The 25,748-nt window shown below is 35.9% G+C and overlaps 1 protein-coding gene across 3 annotated transcripts; it reads left to right on the forward strand.

Annotated features, from left to right (window-relative positions):
- The first annotated feature begins 117 nt into the window (after positions 1-117).
- On the forward strand, positions 118-24,322 carry LOC109043803 (uncharacterized). 3 transcript variants are annotated; one of them, XM_072299986.1, is made up of 10 exons: positions 118-136; positions 4,575-4,977; positions 5,480-5,578; positions 6,216-6,397; positions 12,985-13,098; positions 18,892-19,066; positions 20,130-20,222; positions 20,566-20,684; positions 21,831-22,003; positions 22,869-24,322. In XM_072299986.1, the coding sequence occupies exons 2-10, from the start codon at positions 4,580-4,582 to the stop codon at positions 23,037-23,039; spliced, it is 1,524 nt and encodes a 507-aa protein (XP_072156087.1). In that variant the 5' UTR covers positions 118-136; positions 4,575-4,579; the 3' UTR covers positions 23,040-24,322. The 3 variants fall into 3 exon arrangements, with proteins under 3 accessions (XP_072156087.1, XP_072156085.1, XP_072156086.1); XM_072299984.1 differs by lacking the exon at positions 118-136 and adding an exon at positions 3,041-3,197; XM_072299985.1 differs by lacking the exon at positions 118-136 and adding an exon at positions 3,638-3,656.
- The last annotated feature ends 1,426 nt before the right edge of the window (positions 24,323-25,748 follow it).

The raw sequence follows: 25,748 nt of genomic DNA on the forward strand, positions 1-25,748 counted from the left end.
ACCTATTCAAGTGCGAACGGAAATGTGTACTCTCAAACATCATCACCTTATCAGTGACATCATAAATATATTTTATTCGTTCAGTGCAGTACCGTACCGTACCTTAATCTTATCATCCAACGGTAGTCCTTTAATGGTAAGATGTAGATCCTATCTAAATCAATGTAAGTTCAGCTCGACTTCTGGTGCATTTTTCTCAGCAACTATCAGACCTACAAGCCTGAAACTTCGCAGGCATCAGATATGCCTGTTGGCTACAACTGGGACTAAACTTATGAAGATTTTCCAGGCTTGAAAATATTTAATCTATACCGACTGCGGCTTATAAACAATATGATGAATACTGATATCCTTTTGTTCCGTAATAATAGGAAACTGTGGCATTGTAACTGTAAAACCGTTCTGAAATGGCAAGCTCAGTCGAAACACCTTAAAAAAGTATATTTTTTCACTTTTAAGGAACTTTAACGCCATATCCATTTTAGTTCGCCTTCAATTTTTTTTTTGAAGGCAACATGAGCTTCCTCGTGGTCGAATAGTGGTTTACTCACCCGGGAGATTGGGATCACGTAAGTAAGAGCTTTTTACCATACGGGAAGAGGTTATTTTAACACCATATCAGTTCACCTTCAATTTTTAGTGTAGGCAACACAATCGCGCACGTTGTCGAATGGTGGTATCATTCCCCATAAACGTCAGACGGTCTCCGTCGGCGAATGAGTAGCAATTACGATGACACTTTTGTTGAAAACCCATCAACTTTCTGATTATTTAATGAAGAGCCTTTCAATCGCATGAAGGCTGAGGTGAAATCCAGGTTCGAGAGAATTCCACTATTTGCCAATAAACTATCATTAATGTGAGTACTCTCCGAATGCTGTTTTCCTTTAAGATTATTTTGCTTTTTATTGGCCTCTCGAGGAGAAAAAGATTATAAGAGGAAGGATAAGAAAAGGAAGGAAAAGACATAAGAAGGAGAAGTAAAAAGAGGATGAATAGTAGACCCTGGTAAAAATTGACGACAGGAGCTGCGTTTCAAAATACCATACGAGTTCTTATAGCCGACTGAAGATGGCGATAGAAAATCATATAGCTGGCTGTAGAAAGTGGAAAAAATCATACGGCCGGACTACACGAAGCGATAAAAAATTATACAGCCGGGGTATAGTTCCTATCGCCGGGCTTTACACTTTATCGCCTGGCTGTTGCTTTCTCGCCATCGGCTATAAAAGACTATAAGAAATTGTGTAGAAATTCGCGTTCTTTGTAAATCCTTAAGTTTGTACGGAATCACCTTAATATTTACAAAACGCACATTATATTTTCCTTTACTACATATTTTTTTCATCAATTTAAATGAGAATAATCCATGCAGAGTGTGCAAACATTTCAAAGTCATGAGTTGAAAAAGGCTGACTCCACGAGATTAAATATTAGCGCCGAACACAAAGCGGAGCGGCGGCGTACTGGCGCCTACAAACCTAACAAAGATACTTCACGCATTGCGCAACGCGTGAAGTATCCCTGTTAGGTTTGTGGGCGCCAATGCGCGTTTCGCGCTGGCCGCGCCAAAAGAGGAAAATAACCGAAGAAACACGCAATCTTTGCTTTCCGCTCATTTGTACAACGATCTTTTAGAGTTAAGTTTGTCCAATTTTGAGCATTTGGTTGCGCATACACCATGTTGCAGCACAGTAACAGCACAAAATATAAAAGAAAATATTTAAGTGCTTTGGGAATCATTAAAGACACGGAACCACCTTAATAGTTACAAAACACATTATGTTTTCCTTTATTACATGTTTTTTTTTTTTTTTTTTTTTTTTTTTTTTCATCAAATTAAATAAGAATAATTCATGCACGGTGCGCAAACATTTCAAAATCATGAACGGAAAAATGCTGACTCCGCGAGTTTAAATATTAGAGCCAAACAGAAGCGGCGTGTTGCCAGAGCGTAACGCGCACAGGCCCCCACAAACCTAAGGGGATACTCCACGCATTGCGCAATGCTTGAAGTATCCACTTGGGTTTGTAGGCGTTGGCCGCCCGCCCGCCGTGCCGCAGCGTACCACGGCGCTTGAAGCAACTATTTCACACCAGAGGTTTTACTGCCAATTTTTACCAGGGGAAGAACAAAGAAGGAAGAAGACCAAAAGAGAAAAAGGGAAAGAAAAGGGGGAGAAGAAGGAGACGATGAAGAAAGGAGAGGAAAAGAAAAAAGAGAACGAGGAGGAAGAAGATAAAGAAAAGAGGAGGAAAAAAGAAGAAAAATAGCAGTTTGGTAGTAGAATGACTTTATTTTTACTAGGTGCCTTAACATCGGAGGGCATTCACATCTCTGGAAAAATTAACATAAAAATAAAAGAAGAAGACGAAGAATGAAGAAATAAAGTTACCAGACAATAAAATTATAATTGAGGGGCTTGGAGAAAAAGGCGCATAAGTGCAGTTTTTGCTATTTCGAGAAATACGTGTTTGAAGTTTCGAGATTACATGGATCCTCATGTTGGAGGGAAAGTTCAAACTGACTTTTTGATGCTTAAAAATTTTAATTTGAGGGCGAATTTTTCAAAGATTATACATTAAGACTAATTTTACCTGACATCAATTTTTTCAAAAACTGCGCTTTGTCCTCTTGAATTGCCTTGAATTTCCAATAAATTTTTAGCCTCGTAGTTTCGGTTTTAAACGTATTGCAAGCTACAAGACTCTAATTTTCAAAATTTAGTCCCGATATCCTCGAAACCACAAAATGGTTACTTTACCATATAGATGGAGGGTAATCCATCTATTGACGCTCATGTGCACCTCTAGCATAAATGAAAGAAATAAACCATTGTATCTCTTGAAATTAAATAAGTACCTTGAAGAATTACTAGCATGTAATTGGCATTTAAGTGGTAAGGACTCTTGAATCAGTAAAAAGAGCGCAAATTCGTAATTGGCGCTTTTAATTTGAATTTTGCCTCGCATTTTTACCAGCTCCACCGTTCTAGTTCTGATTTTTGCCGATAGATCGAGCCATTATTTGTTATCATTATCTTGACCGTGTGCCTAATAAAGTGGTCATATTTCTTTCAATTCCTTTAATAATTGTTCTTTAAAAGATAAAAGTCGTCAACTTATTTCTCTCTATTGCCTGGCATTTTTTACCCCTTAATGATCTAGCCTCTTCTTTCAGATTGGATCTCAAATCAGTAAGTCACAGAGTATTTTTTGTAACCTTACCCTCACAAGTTCCCAAGCGTTCGCATTTTGCATAATTTAGTTTGTTAAATTAAACATTTTAAAGCCTTCAGCAGCCTTACTCTGCCTCTGAACGTGCCATGTGCCCGAGTTGACAAAGTGGTACCTATGTGCATTTGTAACTTGTGAGTTGTGGTCGAAGCACTTAACATGAGCAAGGCAAGACTCACATCTCAGTCACCTCGTCACCAAAACATCCGGCAGATTGCTGGGAAAGAGTGTGTCCAAAAAGCAATCACTCTATGCATGAAACTCAGTAATTGATCAGTTTGCAGATAAGATTGGATGGTTTACGTGTGTGCTACATTAATAGCTAAGCTTAGAAACCTGAAAAGAGCTCATTGAAGTTGTAAGCAGAAATTACTGCCTACCTTAAAACTGGAACTGCGCAGGAAGTGGTCTCTGAGGGAGTAAGTAACTCATGTATCTTGAAGGTAAGAGCTTAACTTGCCAACTAGGCTGATTGAGGCTCTCAGCAACCTACTCGTCAGAGTGCTTGGTTTGTTAGGTTCTCTACCAACCCAAGTTAAAGTTGTGATCTCTTTTTAAGGTTAGAAGCGTCCAGTTCTTTCAAACCATTACAATCCATTCTTAAACCCAATTGATAAGTCGTTGAGCCTCCTTAAAGTTGACAGGAAGCATCACCTCTGATGTTTCAATCAAGGCTTAATAGATAATATGGAATTACTATTTGACTGCAGACGCAGCAATCATCATCACAACTAACCAGTTTAATTCGAAAGGTGGAGGCCAGACAGCCATCTTTTGAAACCGAATACATGTGCATTGGCCTATGAGTCCGTGAGGATGAAGGGACAGTAAGTAAGGCAAATATATGGCAAGGCATGGAGCAGAACGAGACCCTACTGTAGTACGATCTAAGTTAGACTTGTAGTTGTTATCTGTGTTGTAGAAATGTAAATTTTTTTGCTGGCCACCACCTTTAGGAATTTATCAAGGAGGAAGGTAACTACTGTTTTTCTTCACACCATATACAGGTTTTGAGCCTCTCTGGGTTGCACAGCAGAGAATTTTAAGCGAGTGGCCAGGTCGTTGCTGTCAGGAATGGTGTGTTTAAATTAATGGTTGTCACTTAATCCTGATTTTACTGGCTCAAGTTGTGTGAAAGGGACTTCACTTAATACTTAACAATGATCAGCCACCCTTTACCAAAGTGAAATAGGAGTCCATGATTGGAATCTAATAAATCTGACAAAGTGGTAAGTATGAGTGTGTGGTTACTTAATCATTTATCATTTTGTCAAATTTTACCTTGGCTATTATCCAGCTTTTTTACTGATTTTAAATCTTCACTTTGTCTCATTCAGGTATAATGCCACGAGGACCTCCACCAGATCGTATGAATAGACGCAGAGCCCCTCCACCGCCATCTTTTGGAGTGGAACAACCTAGAGGACGGATCTCACTAGAACCTCCCAGAGGACGACCCTTGCTAGAACCACCAAGAGGTCGATCGACCTTGGAACCACCTCGGGGACGGCCGGCAAAATCCCCACGCAGAAAGAATGACCGTAGTGCAGATTTCCAGCGTGGCTATGAGGAGCCACCACCACCGCGAAGAGAGCGATTTTCCCCACCACCACCTCGCAGGCGCTCACGATCACCGATTGGTAAACCTAGAGAGCGAATACTTCCAATGACTCCCCCTCCACCCAGGAGAAGTCTCAGCCCAAGACGATCTAGAAATCCACCGCCACAAAAATTGCAGAGGTATAATGTATTTTCAAAATGTCCTGAAAACAGAATTTTTTCTTAAATACCGTAGCGGCTAATTTTCTTGTGTACCAAAAAAGAAAGCAGGAGAAAATTAGGAAAATTAGGTGCGTAGAAATTTTGCTTCACAAAATGTAATTATATATTTGATTTAATAAATTTATAATCCTACTATCAAGTGAATATTTAATGACAGCTGCTCGCCCAACAATAAGTCAAGAGAGATTCCTGGCACTATCGCTGGTTTTGACCCTTTCACTTATTTAATTTGCCTACAACATAATTAAAAACTCAAATTTGAATTTCAAGTACATGCTCTTGCGTTAGATTACATTAGAAATTGACCAGTATGAGGCTGCATTTTATCGCCCTCCTGAAAATTTTGGCTACTCACCGTAAGTCACATTTCCTGCAAGCGCATCAAAAATTCAATCATTATCCACTGCTTATTTTACCATGCTAACACTTCTGCCATTAAACTTTTCTGCTTAATTTTTAGGAGTAAAAGTCCAAAAACAGTCATCGACAAAAGTTACGCGAGCTCCAAGTTCACAGACAGGATAGTTGATGATGACCTTCTGGGAGAGAAAAAGAACAGGTAAGTCAAAGAAGTACCTCAATAATTACTCTGTAAGTACTTTCATAATTCCTGAAACTAACAAAATATTGAAATTTTGTTGGATGTAATACTAAAATCTGGGACAAAACAAGTGAGGAAAGTTGTTACTTCTCTCCAAGCATAGTACACGTGTGTCCAAATGTTATCCTGGTAAAAACCCTCAAGAAGCAAAGAGCTCACTTCCTTTTCCTACTTTCCTTTTTTTTTATCCTTTTCTTCTCAACGCAGTTCCTTATACTTCAATTATTCAACAAGTATGTCCTAAATAAACATTTCAATGAGTATTTTCTCTACAAAATAAAATAAACAAAACCATAAGAAATTCATGCATATTTTATTACTCTTCCTTGTAGTCGCAATTGATTTTCTGTCATGGCCTTCCTTTTAATGATGTTAAATGGTCACATTATGGAGTATGTTTGTGAGTACTACGTATATCTATCAGTGGATTTTAAGTGTTCCATGAATTCCCCATGTTTTGTCACCAACTGAAGACTCAAAGAGAATATTTATTTTTCTGTTTGGTTTATAAACAAAACAGGTCTTTATTAATCAACTGGAAGGTTTCTTCATGTTGCTGTTTTCCTTGATCTGAATGTATATCTTCTGTGTTTAGTTTCGGCTCAGGTGTAATGGACCGGTCCATGTTTCGTGGTCCTGAGGCATACACATCATATGACCCAGAAGAGATTAAAAAAATAAGGATATTCATCCGAAGGCGACTCACCTCCTCAGATACAGAACCAGTAGCTGCAAATCACTTATCTCAAGATGACCTGAGCTTCAACCATCGTTCAGGTATGTTTGTACCATTGTTTTTGCTTATTCAAAAGGTCAGGTGATCTGAGACCTATCAGATCGTTCAATAAACATTCTTTCGTTGAATTTTAGGTGACTGTCTGAATGGCTGAGTAATTTTGGAGAAATAATATTGTCAGCTAAATTATTTTAATTTTTCCTTTCATCGCTGAAAAGAAGCTGTAATTTTTAGAGAGAAGATTTTGCTAACTACGCTTACCTCTGATGAAACCCATAGGATTTTTATTTTACCTTTTCTCTTTTTTAATCGTTGTACCTTTTTTCTGAAAATACAAGGTTTTTTTGGATTTGAAACTAATAAATATTTTTCAAGCCTCACTAGCTAGTGTCAGAAGTTGTGCATATGGCCAAAAAATTGAGAGTTTTAATCTTCCAGCAAAATTGTATGATCTTTCCTGGATTTCATTCATGAAGTTTTGATACTCAGATTAGAAGAAAAAAGAGGCACATCAGAATTTAACTTTTAATTTTATATTCTTATTCATTTTTTTACTTAGCTGATAATATCATCCACCTAGGTCCAGTAAGACCTTGAATTATCGAATCGCGATTTAACGGATCGATCCTCCGGTCCCTTCAGCGGGACCAACTAGCGCGATTTAGCGGATTCCACAATTTAAAGGATTCGGCCTCCAGTCCTGTGAAATCCGATAAATCGAGGTCTTACTGTACATAAAAAAGAGTCATAATTGTGGAGCTTTCTGGGAAAAGGGCACATAGCATAAAACCGCGTTTAAGAAAAATGCATTTGAAGTTTCCATCATTACTCTATGGCCACTGACTGTGACTTGCATAATTAATTAGGAGTCCAAGCTCTGATGTAAGTTACCGTCAGTGGCCAGAAAGTAATGATAGAAACTTCAAATGCATTTTTTCTTACGCGTTATTTTTGCTTTGTGCCTTTTTTCCAGAAAGCTCCTCAATTATTCATTTGGTGATCATTTTGAAAATTGATCCTAACAGTTTTTTATGCCTAGCTGTTCAATATTTGTGTTACCTTGTCTATTTCCTCTCTTAGTTCGATTTTCTACAAGTATTCAATACGTCTCCTTTATATTCTAAGTCTTATTGGTTTTCCGTAACTGTACTAATGTTTTAAGATCAGTCATAATTTGACACCTATGTCATGATTTTCTTGTTGTTTCATATCTATTTTTCTATTCTTTAATTTAAGTAATCCTGTGAAAATGGGTATTGTTTTGTAACTTGCTACTGAAAACTCGTTCTTTGTAGATTGTCCGATTTTTTTGCTGCTCGGTAAAATGCCTCCGTTGAAGAGAGCGCTAAGACTGTAAATCTTAGTTGCTTGCCAGTGTGGGTTTCATACTTCTTTCCAAAACAAATACAGAAAATCCTTTATTGTGTAACCGAAAAATTTAAAGACATCAAGAAATATACTTTTTCTGAAAAGTGTCCCCATGAAAGCAAGTAAATCAAGGAAAACAGCAGGAATAGTACCCAACCTGAAAACTCAGGATTCAAGAACATGATGCATTGATAAAAAAAAGAAGATCATCGGAAGAAGAACTAACTCTCTCATTGCAAAATTTGTATCAAACACTGTAGCTGCGATTAGGACCAGAAAAAAACACCAGGAGTGCACATTGTCTACATGATTTGATGACATATCTCCGCCTCAGCTTCTAGAAGGAACTAAGTTTTCAAAACTAATTTAATTCTGGACAATTGCACATAGTTTCTTTGCTAAAGTACTTCCTCATAAACCCAACTCCTTCTAGAATATTGCCTCTAAGAACAAAGTTAGGCATTAATCGGTCATTGTTAATCATGGGTAACAATTGAAAAAGATCCATGCACACAACCCAGATGTTTCACACCTCTTCCTTCAAAAACAACAGAGAAGCATTTTATTCTTGACGAAGAATACTGAAAAAGGGAATGAATGCTACTCAGACCACTCCATAAAGCCCTACAACAAAGCAGTGATATGCTATTATGATGTGTTCTTGTATGGAAACAACTTCTTTTGGTTACTTCAGGGGTGTGAATGCTTGAAAGACAGAACCAAATGGAGATGATTTCAGAGGAAAGGAGAACCCAACCTCCAACTTGTGGAATTAGTAACTCATTAATGTTTTCTGCATCTTTTTAAACAGGAACGATTTTCCTTCACCAAACCCTCTTGGAATACAGGAGTCCCAATTCGTTTTCTGGTAGAATATTTCATGGTGCTGCAACCCTGAAAATTCTCATACACCTCAATGAAAGAACTTGGAGAGACTATCCAAAACCATACTGGACTCTCCAGTTTTTCAAACAAGATGCTGAATCCTTGCAAGTTTATGAAAAAGAAGGAGGTACTTTAAACTAAAATTCGGATGGCTTTTTGTGAAGATGCGCCTTTTCTCTAAATGTACGTGTAGGCTGGTAATACTAAAAAGGAGAAAAATGGAACGAGATTAAAAGTCTATCTGTTACTTCGCCTGGCAGCCCTAAGTATCTCAGATTTCCAAGGTCTCACTTTTCTGGTGCTATGGCGATGAGTCTTCGCATCTGTTTACACAGTACCTAATGTCTACTGAGAAGAAACTTATAATGTCCAGAATAGCTGAAGCAGCAAAATTCTATCCCTAATTACTTCTGGCTTTGTGTTCTTCCTTTTTCACCGTCCAAACCGGAGTTTAAAACACCTGTCTTCTGGTTTTTTGGCGCCAATCTCAACAACGATGCTTGGTCTTGGAAGGAAACAGTTAAATTACTTGTTGATGCAAAATTCTGATCGTTTTTTGATCTCTCTTCTACTCAACTTCAGGCAAAATCTCTCTTACGCATTATCGACATCTTGAAGATAAATTTTTATCAAAACCTTCGAAGTTGTTTGTGCTCCATCCAGTATGATACTGAAGAATTTATCAGAATATCAGAAATAATATTTTAAATCGAGGATATCTCTGCATTCTACATATCATGCAATAATATTCTTAAACGTCTGAGCCCACTCAAACATTTCAGAAGAAGCCGGAAGTCGCAGCATTCATAGAAAACAATGAATTCTTTTAAATATGCAGCATTGAAAACAGCTCTTAAATAAGAAAACTTTATGGATCATTCAGTCAAAACTTAATGGATGATGAAAATTTTCCGAATTATTTTTATAAATATTTCAAGCCACTACCCAAGCGTACTAGAACGCTCTGCGACTCCCACTGGCCATTGGAATGGATCCCTTCATGGTTCATCAGACAAATGATGACACCCTCTGATCTCCTCTTCCACTCGCTGCCGCCAACCTTTTATCGGACATCCATGCTGTCTCCTTCCAGGAGAAACCCCTGTTCGGGGAACTGACCATCTGCCATTTTTCTCACATGTCCATACCAAACCAGCTGTCTGGTTTTGATATCTTGCGCAATATCATTCTCAAGTCCCATCACGAACGCCATTTCTTTGCAAGATCCCTGCAGATCTCTGCCAAAAGTCCATTTCAGTTGCTTTTAAGACATCCTCGTGTATTTTCTTCAACTATTATTTTTATTCAAAATATATTTCTCCCTCGGTCAGACTTTATTAAAGTCATGGATAATGAGTTGCTGGATCTCACCGTGAACTGCTTTCCTTTTTTGCAAGAAAACTACGTTTTCACACACTTCATTTTCTCTTCTAAAGATCCTTCGAGCTTCATTCAGAATCATTCATTTCGATAGATTCATGTTTCTTCCATGTCATGAAGTTGTCTTGATGTGCCTGTGCCAAAAACATCTCAAAATAGAAGTAATCCATCCTGAACGACCACCGGAGATTTGATCAACATGTGAGTCTCCATTAATCCAAATCTTGAGCAGCAGCACAATTTTTACCACCTTGTAAATCATGAAAAAAGGTCAAATGACGAGGCGTACATAAAATATTGTGTAGTGATAAACTATCACTCCTTTGTTTCTCAATTCTGCTGACATGTATCATCAAGCAGCTTGTCGCAAAAGTTCTAGAAGTAATTTACATGTTTAAAAAATTTTGGTTGAATTTGTAGATTCGTTAGAGTATAATGAGTAAATGCAGTTATTTTGTAAAGCCCCACCCTGAGGGAACTGGAATGAATTGGAGACTTTCTTGAAGTTCTTAATTCTATGGAAAAACTTGTTAAATATCAAAGTTGCGTACTGGCCGTGCTTCATCTGCAGAATTAATTTGAAAGAAGACGATTTATTCCTTTGTGATGAAGGAAGTATTCTGAACCACTGTTTTCTTCACTGCAAATTTATCGAAACCAACCCTCTTCATTCTACTCTTATCGAAAAGAAAAGTTGAAGTCCCCTATACCACAGCTCTACAGTTACGTCTACAAGTTGAATCTCAAGAAATTTATGTTGTGCTCTGGAATCATCTCGCTTTCAACAAAATCGAACTTTAACCTTTCCAATCATCTGTAATCTTTGTCTTATAATTATCTGCAAGAAGTGATCCAACGGTGATCCCACTCTACTGAAAGTGGCTGTTCACCATCACAGCAGAGTTAGGGCAATCCAACAAAAACAAACAAACCACAAAGAATATAGAGGTTGAGTCATTTTGTCTCAGGAGCAGCAAATTTGCATTATTCCCGACTACTTCCTTGGTTAACAGAAATGTAGTTCCTTGCCAACTACCTCCTATCACCCTCAATATACTAAAAGGACGATTTCAGACATCGCTCCATGGAACCTTTCACTAGCTACTTTTGTCACTAGCCGTTCATATATCTAAGAACTTATTGTATAATACAGTCGACTCTTGTCTTCAAGGCGTGATTTGTACCCACCTGAGAGTAGTGAGTTCAATACCAGGAGCAATCAAGACTGATAACTGTCCATCATATTGAATACCTGCATGTTGCTGTTGTCACCAGCTCTTTCTCTGCACGAAGTGAAATTATATCATGACTGAAGAACCCAAACTTTGAAGATAAATTTTGTGGAAGTCAAAGAAATCTTAAACTCTGAGTCTCAGAATAGTTAGGAATGGTAAAAAGTGGAGTTACAGAAATAATTAGGTATCATCAATGTATCTCAACTTGGACAACCCTGAACAACTGGATCTCACCAATTTTAAAATTTTATCAAGCGCCAAAGCAGCCATTAAACTTTCAAATCATGTCTATATATGTAAGCAGTCTCGGTGAAATTATCTATTCGCCTCATGTACAAGAAGTTTAATCATTTTGTGTTCGCGGTCCAACCAGGAATGTATACAAATATAACAACCTCAAAATCGGCGCTTCAGCTCATTCATTGCAAGTGGTTTACACTCCATGAATTTTTGAAGAAGAATATGTAAGAATTCTAAAATTCGTAATTAGTCTAGTTGTTCATTCTCAAAGCTTACACGAAGTAGTTTAATATTTGATAAAAACTTAATGTCCCATCTCTTTAGAAAGTTTTTCGATGAAAAATTATTTTTTATGAAACAAAAATTAAACCATTTCTAGATAATCGTAAAAGTATCCAGGGAATTAAACTTGTTTGCATTGTATATTAATCTTTGAACACACTTTTCAAATTTCTTTTTTTGTGAGTCACACTGAGCCCCGGAGAAGATTATGAATACACTTAGCACAAATATCTGTGTAAGCTATTTAATTTTTTCAAGTCACAGTTCTTAAATGTCTTGAATTTTTTTAATGGCTGATATTGAGCCTACAAGATTCAATGATTTCTTGAAAACACACTCAGCTATCTTTTAGGGGAAAAAATATCGTAGTAAGTAAAAAGTGTAACTTTACAATTGCAAAGAGCAATGAATATACAATCGCCTCCTCCTGTCCATGCCAAAAAGCCTGTTTTTTTTACCTTCAATCATCAAAGATAACCAGCCCGCCCTGTTGATAGCACTGGCATCAGGAATCAGTTTAAAAACCTCAATATGTTTTACCAACATATCATTTCGGTGGTTTACTATCCCAGAAAAAATTTCCTCTCAACGAACAAAAGATTCCTGTGTAGCATAAATCATCGTCCGAACTTTCAACTTATGATGAACGTCTCTTTGGCAGCTTTTTCATCCATTGAAGTTATTTCGGCATTCTTCATTGACTTCTGTACAAGGAGAAAATACCTCACCCAGCCCTCAACTGCACTCAATATCATCTGATCATCCATAACTCGTCTGCAACTGTATGTCTGTCACTGTTTTTGTCTACTAATCTGTACCGATGCTATCGTCCGTAAAAGTCGAATAAAATCGAGACTCCTGCGTTTATCTCTTTTTCCATGTTCAACCAATAGTTTTTATTCTCAAGGTACAATATCAAACCATTTTTTCTCCTCTCACTATCATCAATTTACATCGGTGAGCTTTTTTTTCTAATATTTCGTCAAAGTCAAAAACAAGATTGCTATGAATTGTCCTTGTTACCGATAGAAAGAAGTGAGAATCACAAGAAACCATACAAATAAATGAGGGACTTATCCTTTACTTTCAGCTCATCACTTCTTTCCATTCAAGCATATAATTTTAAGAAGTTTACAACATCGTTGGTAAACAGTAGCAATCCTGGTTTCGACACTTTAAATACTTATTCTGTTCTCGAATATTTTTTATTTTCTCTTCTCACTTGTTTAATCCTCTAGAGCGTGAATCCTACCGTGAGCCTCCAAAAATGAAGCGCCTTGAAGAGAACTTCAGATCATCAAAAGACCACCGTGGAAAAGAAATGCCTTCCTGGAGTGATCATCCTGAACCAAGTTCGTATACTCCTTTGAGTGTAGCTATCACCAACCTGAAAGTTTTGAGGGAAAACATTCACTCTCACACACATCAAGAGCTTTTCATGATTGTTGTGTCTGAAGTAGTCGAGATTCCTTCATAGATTAAAGTGGATGCTATTTCCAGTATAGATTTTAGTAAACTCGTGCTTTTTGCCCTCAAAATTGTATTCGCGCTGAATACACTTATCAAATTGATCCAAGAAAACCTGGAATTCTACCAAATTGTTTTAATTCAACCATAAAATTAAGCACAAGTTTATTAAAACTCCCTAACTTAGTACTCCACTTTCATCCCAATCTTGGTCTGTTTTTCACGGCTGATTTATTAGAGTTTGTCAACTGTGCTGAAATCATCCTCTGTCTGCACTCAGAAATGACATGACACCTGTACTTCGCTCTTTCGTCCTTTGATGAAGTTACACACCATTTGAACTGCAAGACATTTCAACATCCTTATTTTTCTAGGATTCACCGCTGAATCTCACTGCTCGTTTCCACCCTTTGCTACTAAAAGCATTTTGCAATCTTCGTGGTTAAAAATTCAAAAATGGCTGCAGGGGCTGAACAGATTTGCATCCAAGAACCTCCACCGCAAAATTCTTGCAGTTAGAAGCACACCTCATGATTCGAACAAATGCCTGATTATTGTATCCCAATTTGTTTCATTAAGGGTCTTTTAATGAAAGGTAGAAAACAAATTTTGTTGTTGAATGGGTCAAATTATTTTTGGTAAGTAAGTTTCATCTGGTATGAAATATTCAACACAAAGCTTGAATCAAGTTCTCATTTAGCTCTCTCTCCGTCTTATTATCTTGGTAAGATTTTGAAGCACATGAGTCAACTAATCTCATGCAACATTATTCATCGTCTTCTCTTCGCAACTGGAATAAGTTTCCTGCATCGAATTTATCTCAGTGCTACAAGCTCTCATAGATTTTTGCTGTACATGATTTTCTGTTGAATCATAACGTCTTCAAAGTTAGTTTTATCTACTTATAGCTATGTAATTAGAATTTCTGTCTCAACAATCTTCATGTAAGTTTCCTTTCCTATTTTCTGAAACTACCTTCACTTGTGGATTATAATTTAAATAAATAATTGCATCCAAGTAAATGTAAGTATTCAAGTATTTCAATAGTAAACGTACTTATCTTTGACCAATCTTGCCAAGTTTGCATTGATCTGAGAGTCTCATGTACATATTGTATCATACAATATTTCAAGTGCTTTCTCAGACTGTGTTCTTTCATTGTGTCAGCATTTCATTGAACACTGTGTGTCTCTTTTTAAGCATCCTTCTAAAGTATTTCCAAAACTTATGGATTTCTAACCAATATTATAATTTTATTTTCATTCTGTTGATTAGTTTTATGTTTTGTCTGTATTTTCATATCTCTTGCAAGAATTAGCTCTTAAGTAGATTTTAAGTAGGTCTATCAACCCCTGAAAATAAGTATCATCAAAAAACTGTATGAACTGTCTCTCTATGACTGAAGTGTAAAGATCGGGATTCACAATGAAATGCGAAGTCTGTCTTAAAAAATTAAAAAATTGACCAATTTTTTATAGATTTTTTCTATTGTTTAGAACGTATTGTCAGCATTCATGCAAAAATTTCAACACACAAGTCTCCCTCCTCTCATCTGTATTTTACTACCATCACCCATCATTTTATTCATTCACTTTTTCATTACCCCTGAGCTCAAATTCAACTGTAATCAAGAATCTCTCCGTCAATCAACCCAACAATGAGATTCATCATTTCGAATGTCAAATCGAAGTTTCCTGGAGTTCAGAATATCAACATTCTCTGGATGTGTGAACCATCTCCCTTCTTAAGATAGTCATTTTCGATTTGCATCAATCTCTCTTTTAACCAAAGAAATATCATCGGCCTCTGCTCTGTAACACCTTCTTTCCGACTGGAGCTCATCAAGAATTGAAGTACATATTCGACTGTCTACAGTTAATATCCTTCAAATCTACTGCGGAGAGAATTCTTAAAGTTATTTCCTCATCACTCTTCAAAAGTTGGCATAAATCAGGGTGCCTCCCGGCCTAGGAAGTCCAAGAAACGTTGAAGGAGCGCATATTTTGTGAAAAATGAAGACATTTTGTGGAGTCAGTGAAATTATGAGAATGTTCTTGATTGTTTTGCAAAATTTCTCCAGATTAAAAATGTTAAGATTTTTTTAAGAAAAATTCTACCCTAAATTGTGATGATAAAGTACCTTAGAAGCACACCATTTCTTTCGAAGAGCAGCTGTTTACATTTTTACCAGTGAGGAGTACTTCTATAGAAGCACTGAAAAATCACCTTTGGCTGTTTTAAGAAGAGACCTTATGTAATGAGTATTGCTCAAAAGCGAAATATTTTCCTTGCACTCGTGTGTCTTCACTCCTCACTCACTCAACTGGAACATTTAATGCGCAAGATGGAAAACTTGTCAAACTTGTCAACCTCAGCATTTCTGTCATGTGCGACCATAATCCATAGCAATCTGATGGAAGTTATGTGAACTGTTTGCCTCCTGGATGGTGTACCTCTGCTACTGAGAATTTCAGAATCTTAATATAGCCGAGGGATTTGATTCCTAAAATGATGTGAACGATCTTCCTTGGCTGTGATTCTTTTGCAACTTCAGTTCTCATCAACCAAATCAAGAATATTGATTCAATCAACAGAATAGTGCTATTTTCCTCCATGAAAATTTCTTCCTTTTTTTTTTGGCATCAATGTGTTTGTAATGCAGTGTCTTTCATTACAAGCGCAGACCCACACCTGTCAAGAAATCAAGATACTTCAGTGGACACAATTTTGGAGAACGTAACTTTTAAGTGGTTGTAATTTCTCTCATGACTGACTTGGACAAACCCTGCTTTATCCAAACTCTCATTCTCTGTTGATGGGTGTATCTACTTTAATTCACCAACTTTGGTTCTTCGTAGTACAGCATTGAGTTTGCTTCTCTACATCTAACAAATAATTAGTTCTCTTCAGAAATCTGTAAAATGTTCGCAATTTTCAAATTAGTCCAGCTTGATAAGTTCGTAAAATGATCCAGTCCAAAAAAGTGCCATCCCATGCCTCACATTATATTTTCCTTTCAAAAAAGCAGAAGACTCATTTCGTCTCGTGGAAGATTAATCGTGGAATTGGAATAAATTAACAATGCCAGAAAATCAAACCGATAATAGTACCAGAAATCAAACTAATGGAAAAACTCAAAACATTGGCCTTGTGTTACAGTATGAACTTAGCCAAGTTTGAATTTTGGATGGATACTTGGTAATTTTTCTATCAACGTTTCAAAGGAAAATGCAAACAAATTTAAGAGTCGGTCTTGAAAACTGAGTCGTGTGGAGGATCAGAACAAAATGAAAGTTGCATTTCAAGTCTGGCTTACAGCATGCATTTTGGAAAATATTTTTCTTTCAGAATTTTTTTGCTCCTCTGATCCCAGCCTTGACCAAAATGAAGAGAAATAATTTACTTACTTAATTACTATAATTACCTTTAAACGGAAAAAAAATTCAAGAAACATGTCTTCTTGCTGCCTATCTTGTCGCCATTTCATCGATGTATTCATCTCATATTCCTGCAAAATCAATTTTGCATCCTGTTTTGCAACCAAATTTATGTCAACAAAATGAAAGATTGTAGGTACACAAAGAATGAAATAACAAATGACAAACAAAATTCTGCTCCATCTATTCATTTTACTAAATTTGGTTAGTTCGTTGTCCTCATAGTATCGGCAGTCAAACAATGGATTTCTTCAAATGATGAAAATCTTTTAGTCCAGACCCAAGCTTCCCAAGAAGAGACATATCTACACTTTGCATAACGTCTTAACCGAAGTACTTTAGTCACCACTTTTTAAGTCACTACGATGATAGTGGACATCGGCTGTACACTGCGTTCTAGGAGGTACATTTTTTTTCGCTTGAGACTGACTTCAGAATTTCGAAACTAAATCCTAAGAGTGTCCCAAGCTAGAATTACTCTTTGTCTTTGGATCAAATATTTCATATCAACCCTTACTCACCAATTGAAAGTATCGCTTTTAGGGTTTTTTTTTTTTTTTTTGATGATAGCATCATTCCAAGAAGATCATAGTCATCAAATCTTGTCTTTAGTTTGGACTTAAAGAGTGATAATCCATAGCATACCTTGAATACATGAGTATTTAAATGAATTATCTGCACTTTCCAGTATCTCTTGTTAGTCGTTGTATCCCCCTCCCCTTTTTTTTTCTTTTTTAAATTTATGCATTTGTAATTTTGTAAGGTATTCAACATGTTAGCTTTAAAATGTCATTGTTCTCATTGCCTTCACTGTTTGGTAATAAGTATCTTTAACTTCAGGAAAAAATTGTCGAATCATCTTCATCTGTTTTCTAGAATGTGTTCGACATTTTGAACAACAAATTTTGCATGATAACTATTTCAGAATGTGTCTCTTTAACTGTCTAGTACACCTTCTATTGTCAGGGAAATTTGCTCCTAAATTCTGTGGCAACTCAGTTCAAAGCATGTTACTTGGCCTTTTTATTTGTATAAGGACAAAACAAATACTTCAAAACGATTGAAACAATCAAATCCTCAAAAATTGGAGTGACAAACGATTTTTTCATTTTAAGGTGTAAAATTTCTTTTAAAACCTGCCATTTCTTTAAATAAACTAAAATATATCATGTATTGAGCTTTTTTCAAAGTAAAAACTTATCTTCTGAAGACTTTGAGCAACATTGCGGAAACAGTGAGCAGAAATTTGAACTTCTTCAAAATTCATCTCACTCTCAGATGATCAATCTGTATAATCAGGCATTTGGGTAGAATTTTGATGTATTTTTAAAACGTCTTTTTCGTCACTATGACAAATTTTGAATCTCTCTGGTTTTATCGTCTTGTAGCCCTGAGACTTGCCGAAAAACTGGAGTTCGTGCTATTTGAGGTCTTTGGATAATGCAGTCTATTGTCCTCAGAGCTAGCAGCGAAAATGGTAATGTAAAATTTTGGAATTGTTTTGTCACGTTTTAAATGGTGCAATGACTTCATGAATAGAATTATAGTTATCGTCACTAAGAAAAGGCGGGTGAGGTGCTTATTAAGTAATTGATTTGAGGTATTGCTTGATGGTTGGCAGGCAGGTAAATTAGCTCTTTTAAACAATTCAGTCTCACGAAAGTCAATCAATCCTCAAACAGTTAATCAAGTTGCTCATTTGCTTCTATTCGCCACTTTCATGTTGATGAGTGTATTTTTTCCCTCAGTTTTCAACTTTTGCTTGAAGATTAGTTCTTAATGCGTACGATAAGGAAAAAAATGCCTTTTTAAGTATTAATTCCTTGAGATTTGTAGTAATGTATAACATCTTGTCATGACGGTTTTTAAAACAAAGACCCCAGAATAATCTAACTAGCACCTTCAAATTTTTCCCTGAAAGACAAGGATTGAAAAAAAAATGGTTTTCTATTGATAGTCCTCATTCAAAAATCTTATAAGAAGCACAGAGGTTCTTTATGTTGCTGCAATAGCTCAGCATTGCATCCATGTCTAACTTTTAGTCATGTTCATTTTCTTCTTACATTAAATTAATCTTTTCCTCTTATCAAACAGAAAGTCATTAATGGATGGATTCTACATCAGTAGCCTTTCTTCTCATTAAATATTAGTTGCTCAGATTATAATTCATCTCCCCTTTTTGAAGAAATTCGTTTTCATTTTGTATTTATTTTTTTAAAAAAATTCCAAAATTATTTTTAGTGAACATGAGAGACGCTCCTCCTCCGTATGAAGAGCGAGCAGGTCCACCCAGAGATCGATACAGATCCCCTCCGCCCAGTCGTAAACATGACGACCGTATTCCACCAAGAGGTTTCGAGCGGAAGCTGCCAAGAGATGATTTTCATGAAGCAGATGATCACTATCCTCCTCAACGGTACAAAAATAATCACTTCCATCTTTCATGATCATATCAATTTATATTTGTCAGTGATAAACTTTTAGCCATCATTACTTAAGATGATTCGATGGACGCCATATTTTGAGTCAGAACGGCATGCGATATATCGCACCAATTGGTTCCATTTTTCAACTGCTCGTCATTTTTCTCAAATTTTGAGATCGCAATTCTGTTGTCAGGAGACTAAAGCACTCACTTACCAATTTTAACAAAGAAATCCAACATAATAAAGGTGTGGTTTTTTTAGAGAGAAAATATCGCATTCGAGTGCAGTTTCGATATCAGTATCGAATGCAATGTTTTCTCTCTAAAAAAACCACGCCTTTATTACATTGAATTTCTTTGTAAAAATTAATAAGTGAGTGCTTTAGTCCCCGGACTACAGAATTGCGATCTCAAAATTGGAGAAAAATGACGAGTAGCTAAAAAAATGGAACTAATTGATGCGATATATCGCATGCCGTTCTGACACAAAATATGGAGTCCATCGAATCACCTTAAGGTAGAATCTGAATCAAATTTTCTAGAAGCCATTTCAAATCTTCATGATTGAACCTGAAACCTTCTGATGCAATGCCTGAAATAAAATGAAGTATAATGAAAATACGCTTTGCAATTAAGAGGCTTGGAGAACAAGGTACCTAGGTGCAGTTTTTGAAAAAATTGAGGTATTAATGATTTCAAGTAAAGCAAGTCTTAATGCATATTCTGTTGAAAATTCGCTCCCAAATTCCGATTCATAAGCATCAAAAAGTCAGTTTGAACTTTCTCTTTATCATAAGGATCCATGTAATTTCAAAACTTCAAACATGTGTTTCTCGAAATAGCAAAAATTGCACTTATGCGCTTTGTCCTCCAAGCCATTCAATTGAAGTTTTCATGAATTGAGAAAGGAAAATGGTTTATTGAAATGTTACCTTGCCACTAATGTATTCAGTGTAAAAAATTGTCTCCCCCCACCCTTGAAGAAAAAGAAAAACCAAATTCAAGAAATTCCCAGCTTTTTCTGATCCATGATTGAATTCATCTTTTTTTCCAGGCTCATGCACGATAATGGGCGTGCTGAATTTGACCGCCGCCCCTCTCCTATTCCATATGGACGAGGAAGAGACGAGGGTTTGAGAGACGACAGGTATGTTGATTCCTCAGAATTATTTTTCAAAATAATTCATGATAAGGCATTTAATAAGCAGTTCAAGCTATGTTTTCCAGCTATGAATTTTTTTTGCCAAAAATTATAGTAAATAAATTAGTTAAAATGTAGGTGTGTAGTTTCAACACACTTTTTCTGAACCTTATATGTCATGGGTAAATCATGAAAACCGTCCTGAAAGTAGGGTTCTCTTCACCAAATCTGACAAAAAAAAAGGGTTCTGTCTTTATCAAGATCAAAAAATATTTCAACTGTACCATTTCTGTAACGTTTTTGACCTTGATTACAATTCTTGTTTTAATATTAAATCGCATTTTTTCAGACTGGAAGGACGCCCAAGACCAGGTGAAAAAAGGCTGTCTTCTGGGCGATCAAAACTTGACGCCTCATACTCAATGCCTAGTGAGAGGAGACCCAGTCCAGAATATGTTGATCCCTACCGTAAGTAATGATGTCATCATTGATCTAACATTCTAATTGGAGGAGTAGTGTCAAAGAAGCATGAGATGTTTTCAAATGACAGATAAAACTAGTAAGATGCATGATGGGCGTGAATCACTGGGAGTCCTGCAGCAAATTTTTAAAAAATTTAGCTCTGTTAAGTCCACCAAGTTGGTACTTGAAAGTAAACATTAAACATGTAAAAGAAAATGTAAGTGACTTTGTACATTTCTCAAGTATTCTCAATTACAACACTATGCACAACAATTATATCCAAATTTAAGAGAGAAACAAAGATCTGGTTGAATGGGTCCTGTGCATAATCGGTGGGAAGGTGCACAACAAATTACCAGCCAAAATTTAACAGTTTGAGACAGACAACATATTTTTCTAAGCAATTCATGGACAAATGACGGATGGCTATTAGGTATTACTTTGTTAAGGAGCATCTGGAATCCAAGTTGCACCATATGTAGTTGGACAAATTTCTGTTTGTTTCGATAATTTGTTAAAATTGTCCTCAATGTGAGCTATATTTTTGTAAGCTTGACGGTACCATAGGTTGACATGTATTAATTTAATAAGAAATGAATAATTATTGACTTCACAAAAATTCTGCAAGAATATTTTGGAGCATATCACAAGAAAACCACAATGCAAAATATACTTAACATTGATTCCTCCAAGTTAAAAAGTAAAAAAGTTGGAATGGGCCTTATTTATTTAAAATTTAAATTAATTGCTGATAATAAACACCGTATGAAGGAGAATTTTGCACAAGACTAAGAAGTAGAGCAGTATGTTGTCATCAAAGTGTAGATTGGTAAAAACACTAATCAATAGGTCTACCCCAGAATTAATCATCAAGTGCTAATTATACATGCAACTAAGCAGGAGCGCTATCATCATTGCGATTTCCGATAGTTTAAACCAATATGTTGTAATCACTTTCATCATATTTTTTTCATGATCTCTCGCCGCAGTAAACTCAGGTGGGAAGGGAGCATGTTCATGGTAGATACTCCTTATCATTTTTATCATTTTTGTTTTTGCCTGACTTCAATTTTAATTGAATGTCTTTCATGTTCAATTGAATCATGTAGCATGTATTAATTAATTTTCATTTCTGTTTTTTTTTTTTTGAAGGTCGATCACCTGTGGATAAATATCGTAAAGCCCCAAGAGGGCGATCAATGTCCCCACATAGAAGATTAGGACCACCACCAATGGAGAGGTCACAGAATATTGATCGGCGCAGGGATGGTCCACCCCGAGAAGAACACTTCCGGTCTCCACCGAGAGCTAGAGAAACTATGAATGTAAGAATTTTATTTTTTAATATTTTTGACTGCAAGTAGATAAGAAATTTTCTGGTAGTATTCCTTTGAAATGAATTCAGGATTCCACTTATTCCGATTCAAGGCTCTGAATATTCTAATCACTCGTTGTAGTGTAAGTAAGTTGAGTCAAATCACACTTACTCTATGATAGAAAATCATAGGAGTAATGCTTAACGCATAAAACCCGAGGTTGGACAACAAAGTGATCAAGGAGCATAGCCCTGAAGTTGGGATTAAAACTGCAAATCCAAAACAGTTGAGAGGTGTGGTTTTTACTTTTAATATACATATGTACAATAATGTACTTCATCAAAAGATGCCTTTTAAAATAAAAAGTTCGATTTAGACTCTTAATTTTTTTCCCCCTATCGCAAAATCTAGCCGACTAAAAATTTGGTTCTTGCCTGGAGATGAGAGGAAATATTAAGTGCCAGTGCTAGCCAAATAAAAAAATCATAACTTTTGAGAAAACCGTCGCTTTAGACTTGAGACTGCACACAAGACAACTCAGTTATGAAGTTTAGAAACTGATTTAAAGAAGAATTTGCATAATCAGTTCAACCAAAACTCGGAAAAATTTATTTTGTACAAATGTACTTTCGCCAAAAGTTTTTGTTGCTTGCTGTGTTGCTATTGTAAGTAACTTTGTTTTCAACTTGAGTATCCATAATGAAAACAGGAAAATTTAACTCTATCTAAGTTTCATGAGTACCTTCTTCCAAAAAAATGGTAAGTTCTAAGTTCTGGAAGGGAAGGGATTGATTTTGAATTGCTCTACCTGTATAATTCCTCTCCCTTAAGAAATCTATTTTTCTCTTAAATATTGGTTTTGTTCTGTTTCCAGCATCCCAATGAAATGGCACCACGCCGTGGTAGAGGTAGCAGAGGTACAGGACATAACTACCGAGGTGGCCAGCCTTCTCAGATGGGAGGATCACCGCCTCAGCGTCGTCCTGCCCCTGGCCGTGGCGGATTTGGAAACCAAATGCGTAGACCATACGGGGGTCGGAAATAAGTAAAATGAATTAGAAATCTATAACTTTTATGTTTGTTGATGTTTTGAAACTGTTCATATCCTTGGACACATTTTGAATTATTTATAGTTTAATGTCTATTTTTTTATGGTTTCGTAAGCTGTATAACACAATTTTTTAGTCAAAAATCTTACTTTTATATTACCATTGAAGCATCCTGCACTTACTCACCATGGAAGAAGATTGCACAGAAGGTAGTCAATCAGAATTATTTTACACGTCACCATGGAAAGTGTTCAAAGTTTTCCCATTTGCCATGCTGAAGGAAGTTGACCACATTCTGTTTTGTGAGCTTACTGTATCTGTAAATTACATGAAACATGAAACACTTTTTCTGTTCTCTAAATGGAAAAACAGTCCATTGATCTTACTCAATTGGAAATTGATCATCGTAATTATGATTATCTTGACTCGAAATATTGATTATTAAAACTTTTCAACGATTACCTAACTTTCTCCATTTGTTTGCTTTGTGCAATGATCTGCAAGCAAATGCAATTTTGGAATTATCAGATTTTTTCTTCTTTTCTTTCCCCCCTTCATCTTTATTTTATTTCCATCTTATGTATTGATCTGTAGTCAAAAAACAATGACCGAAAAAAAACCCAAAAAACTTAGAGTTTCAGCATCCATCCTCAACTGTATATACCTAGTCTTAAAATTTGCCAACTCTACCGTATTTGGTCCTCTTTCAAGGAAAATATCACAAGCGCCATTTTTACCAAAATTGAGTTTGTTTTTCCATACAAAATTTATAGTTTGTCAGATAAAAATCATTAAATATGTATGTACTTGAAAAAACGGTCATCATCGTTAAAAACAGTATTTTTTCCCACAAAAATTTTTTTCAGGCGTTGCTTTCATTTTAATTCTTGACTTCTCACTTGTACTTTATTTGATTTAGAATCATGAGGAATTTTTATTTTTTAATTGGTTCATACGACTTTAAGTTTACTTTTGTTGCACATATTCTGCTGAACTTTTTCTCAAATATTTCTTCAAATATTGTCTCTTCTTTAGTTTTTATGTTTTCACTCTATTTTATTGTTCCTCGAGCCATACAACACCTGAACTGTGTTTGTAATTTGTCACATTTCATGTTTCCTGGATTTGCAGTCGTTTTAATCGCTATATGTTTGACCTTATTTGAAATTCTACATTGATGGATGTGCTATTTGATCCACCTTAAAACAATAAAATCCAGTGTAATCATGTTTTGATCTTTTGTAAATAATAATAATAAAAAAAGAAAACCTGAAGTGAATTTGATTTGATTTATCATTAATCTCAACCTAGTTTAATGCTCTGAATTTACATACGAAATTGGCATTTTAAAGATCAGTGCATGTACATCTGAATCTGCCATCTTTTTTCAATACTCTCAAATGCCTCCAAAAGTTAAGGTGATTCCATGTGATAAAGGGACAAGATTCGCCACCAAGATGGGCTGTCTTGCGATTTGCATCTTTGAGAAGCAAAATTGTCGTTACGTACAAGTTAATGCAAGAAACTGATCCACAACACGTAGCAGCATTAATACAGCATTAATGACATTAGATTTGTGTAAATTCACCGAAAATGTATACTAAAAACTACGATAACGGACATCGCCTATTGACTCAATGTGTAAAAGAGAGATAGCGATATAATAACTCCTCTTACATATTGACTGAGTCAATGGGCGACGTCCATTATCGTAGTTTCAAACATAAATTTTCAATGAATCTTCACAAATTTGATGTCACTCTACTCAGTGTTAATGTTGCAACACGTTATGGATCTGTTCCTTGCATTATCTTGTACATTACGATAATGATTGCTTCTCAGATGCAAAAGCGCAAGGTGGTGGCAGAACTCGTCCCTAGATCACATAGAATCACCTTAAAAAAGACTGATAAACTTTAATCAAATTACTTTTGCTCTGATAATTTCATTTAGTCTCTGACTGCCTTTGGCTTGTACAGATCCAGCTGTAGTCAAGTTTATAATAATATTTCTCCAAACTCTCCGTCATTGCACAGAAAGTTAGATGAGTCGGTTGAGTAAACATTTTGTCTGCCTCCCATTCAGGGCTTTTAATTTTTCATAATCTATTAATTTCTCTTAGTGTCTAGCATTATTTAGTATTCAGAGATCAAAATTATCTGTGTCAAAAATAAGCTTAAAGTCCAAAGATAGTGTGCAACGGATAGTTTGCGCTGTCAAGTAAGAAATTGAATGACATTCTGAAGGGTCTGTTCAGAATCATTTTCACCATCTAGTTTTTTTGGAAGGGGGATTCAAGACTAGCAATGCATAGTTTTTTAGGGGTCAGAGGGAGATCCTGCACAGAATCATGAAGACGGAGCACGATGTGATCGGCCTGTAAGGGGGGGGGGGGGGGGGTAACAACCCCTCAAAAGTAACAATATATAATTTAGGGATGACCTCATGGATTTATTCGTCTGCAATATTTCAAGGGAACTTTGATGGTTTTATAATGTGATTTAATTTTCATTTTATTATATTTCATAAACAGGGTGTTCAAATTAACCGAACTAAGTAGGAAACGAAAATTTTCATTATTGATTGGATTGTCCTGGTTTAAAAAAAAAATAAATAAAAAAAATAAAAAAAAAAAAAATAAAAAAAAAATAAAAAAAAAATTACGTGATAAATCTCTACAAACGCCCCTGTAATTTCTCCTACAA

This window comes from Bemisia tabaci, chromosome 4 (genome assembly GCF_918797505.1).
Source record: "Bemisia tabaci chromosome 4, PGI_BMITA_v3".
NCBI lineage: Eukaryota > Metazoa > Arthropoda > Insecta > Hemiptera > Aleyrodidae > Bemisia > Bemisia tabaci.

What these genes read in the sequence shown, in the direction of transcription:
- LOC109043803 (XM_072299986.1), top strand. Translation starts at nt 4,580, where the DNA reads ATGCCACGAGGACCTCCACCAGATCGTATGAATAGACGCAGAGCCCCT. An exon ending in CTGGGAGAGAAAAAGAACAG is followed by an intron (nt 5,579 to 6,215) that starts GTAAGTCAAAGA and finishes TTCTGTGTTTAG; the next exon opens with TTTCGGCTCAGGTGTAATGG. An exon ending in GAGCTTCAACCATCGTTCAG is followed by an intron (nt 6,398 to 12,984) that starts GTATGTTTGTAC and finishes TTAATCCTCTAG; the next exon opens with AGCGTGAATCCTACCGTGAG.